At 45.1% G+C, this 2,177-nt stretch overlaps 1 protein-coding gene across 4 annotated transcripts in view; it reads right to left on the reverse strand.

Moving 5' to 3' along the window:
• XPNPEP3 (X-prolyl aminopeptidase (aminopeptidase P) 3, putative) overlaps window positions 1–2,177 on the reverse strand; it is a 43,975-nt gene that overhangs the window by 13,495 nt on the left and 28,303 nt on the right. For all 4 annotated transcript variants that reach the window (XM_010830167.1, XM_010830160.1, XM_010830154.1 and 1 more), the window contains one exon: window positions 376–489. In XM_010830167.1, coding sequence (XP_010828469.1) covers window positions 376–489 — 114 coding nt within the window. The remainder of the gene's footprint in view (window positions 1–375; window positions 490–2,177) is intronic.

A 2,177-nucleotide genomic window follows, 5' to 3' on the forward strand; every position in this document is an offset into this window, starting at 1 on the left:
CTAATAGGCTATTGGTAAAATCTGCCTGCTCCCAAAATAAGCTTGGCCTGTTGTTGGCACAAGACTTCAGTGAAGAAGTTTAACCACATGAAATGAGCAAAGGATTTAGACTAGAACAGTTGGCTCGGCATTAATGAGTTACCGAAAGTGTCTTTTCCTCTTCTGTTAAACAGGCATGTTAATAACTGCTCCTATCTCACAGTGCTAATGTGAGGATCAAAGGATAGCATGTCTGTAAAAGCATTTTATAAACAAAAGGTTTTATAAACGGCAGTTAGCTTGTGAAAGCTGAAGGCTAGGGGGCTGTGAGGCTACAGCTGTTTCCTACTAAGGCACCTGAACCCAGGGGTGGTAGCCTGAAGGCCATCTACGTACCTTGATGAGCTGATTGTTCTTTACATAGTGCAAAGTGTTTGACCGGTTACCTCCAGCAACCACAGGTGGGTAAGCTAAGATGTCTGCACCACGGGCCCGGCATTCAAACTCAAACTGAAAAACAGCAGCAAAGTATGACAATACAGGATGGAAGAAAGGATTTCCTTAAGGCTGCCCTAGCCTAGTCTCTCTGAACAGCCCACACCTCCATCCAAGTACGTAAGACAATAGCGGAAAATGATTCATCACATTTTTTAACCAAAGTTTTATGATATAATTTCAGTCCATTTCTTTTATTCTCACCCCAATACTGTCATTCAACTCTATTACTACATCTGTTCTTTTCTTCCAAGTGCTCTAACTTTCCTATGATTTTCAAAGAGTTAAGTCCTGAAGAGAGCACAGAAAACTTATGATCAGGCTGAGTACAGAGATATAGTCTAGATACTTTACATGTTACTTTTTCTTTCTTATTTAGGTAAACACTGGAATATAGCTTGCATTTTTAACAACAGCTCTAAATTACCAATTTCAACCTTCCAAATAGCTACCAACCTACATGCTCTGGAAATTTGAAAAAGGATGCTGCTGCTGCTGCTAAGTCGCTCTTCAGTCGTGTCCGACTCTGTGCGACCCCACAGACGGCAGCCCACCAGGCTCCTCTGTCCCTGGGATTCTCCAGGCAAGAACACTGGAGTGGGTTGCCATTTCCTTCTCCAATGCATGAAAGTGAAAAGTGAAAGTGAAGTCGCTCAGTTGTGTCCGACTCTTAGCGACCCCATGGACTGCAGCCTACCAGGCTCCTCCGTCCATGGGATTTTCCAGGCAAGAGTACTGGAGTGGGGTGCCATTGCCTTCTCCAGAAAAAGGATACTAGGTAAATGGTAAATTCTAATTTTGCTATGTCCTAGGATGAAGCTGGAGGCTGGTTCGTATCTGCTACTATCCACAGAACCACCTCAAATTCTCTGCTTTTACATTTACCTAAACACTATGATTCTTATTAACTCCCTCTTGTGAAAGTCCTTCCTTCTTTATCTGTTCTTTTCAATTTTCTCCATTTAATTGTGAAAGAAAGTAAAAGTAGCTCAGTTGTGTTCGACTCTTTGTGACCTCATGGAATAGTTCATGGAATTCTCCAGGCCAGAATACTGGAGTGGGTAGCCGTTCCCTTCTCCAGGGGACCTTCCCAACCCAGGGATCAAACCCAGGTCTCCCACATTGCAGGCAGATTCTTTACCAGCTGAGCCACCAGGGAAGCCCAAGAATACTGGAGTGGGTAGCCTACCTCTTCTCCAGCAGATCTTCCTGACCCAGGAATTGAACCGGGGTCTCCTACATTGCAGGCGGATTCTTTACCGTCTGAGCTACCAGGGTAGCACTACATATTTTAGATTCATTTAATAAATTACCAGTGACATTTAAGAACCAAATCTGTTGGGGGCCAGCGTGAGGTACTCCGCCCATGGCAAAGGTCATGAGGAAGGAGGCTCGACATACGTAAAGGCGGGATCAAGCCTCAGGAGTCCCCCTGGAAATCCTTGAGCATCTACCCCCATAACCAGAGCCTGCCTACTTTACTACTTTGTGCTCTCCTCTACACCTCTGACTTTACGGGGGGCTGTCTCCCACCACCTCTTTCGGAGAAGGAGTTAACTTAGAGCTCCAGTTAATAATAATTCCTGGGCATGATAGGAGTGTTTCAACCTACAAACTCCTCTGAAGGTTCTCTAGCCTGCCTGACGGGCTTGTCCGGCCACATGTGATTGCTCACAGCTTCCCAACCGTGAGAGGCATGAGAT

This window comes from Bison bison, unplaced genomic scaffold, assembly GCF_000754665.1.
Source record: "Bison bison bison isolate TAMUID 2011002044 unplaced genomic scaffold, Bison_UMD1.0 scf7180017858886, whole genome shotgun sequence".
Lineage (NCBI taxonomy): Eukaryota > Metazoa > Chordata > Mammalia > Artiodactyla > Bovidae > Bison > Bison bison.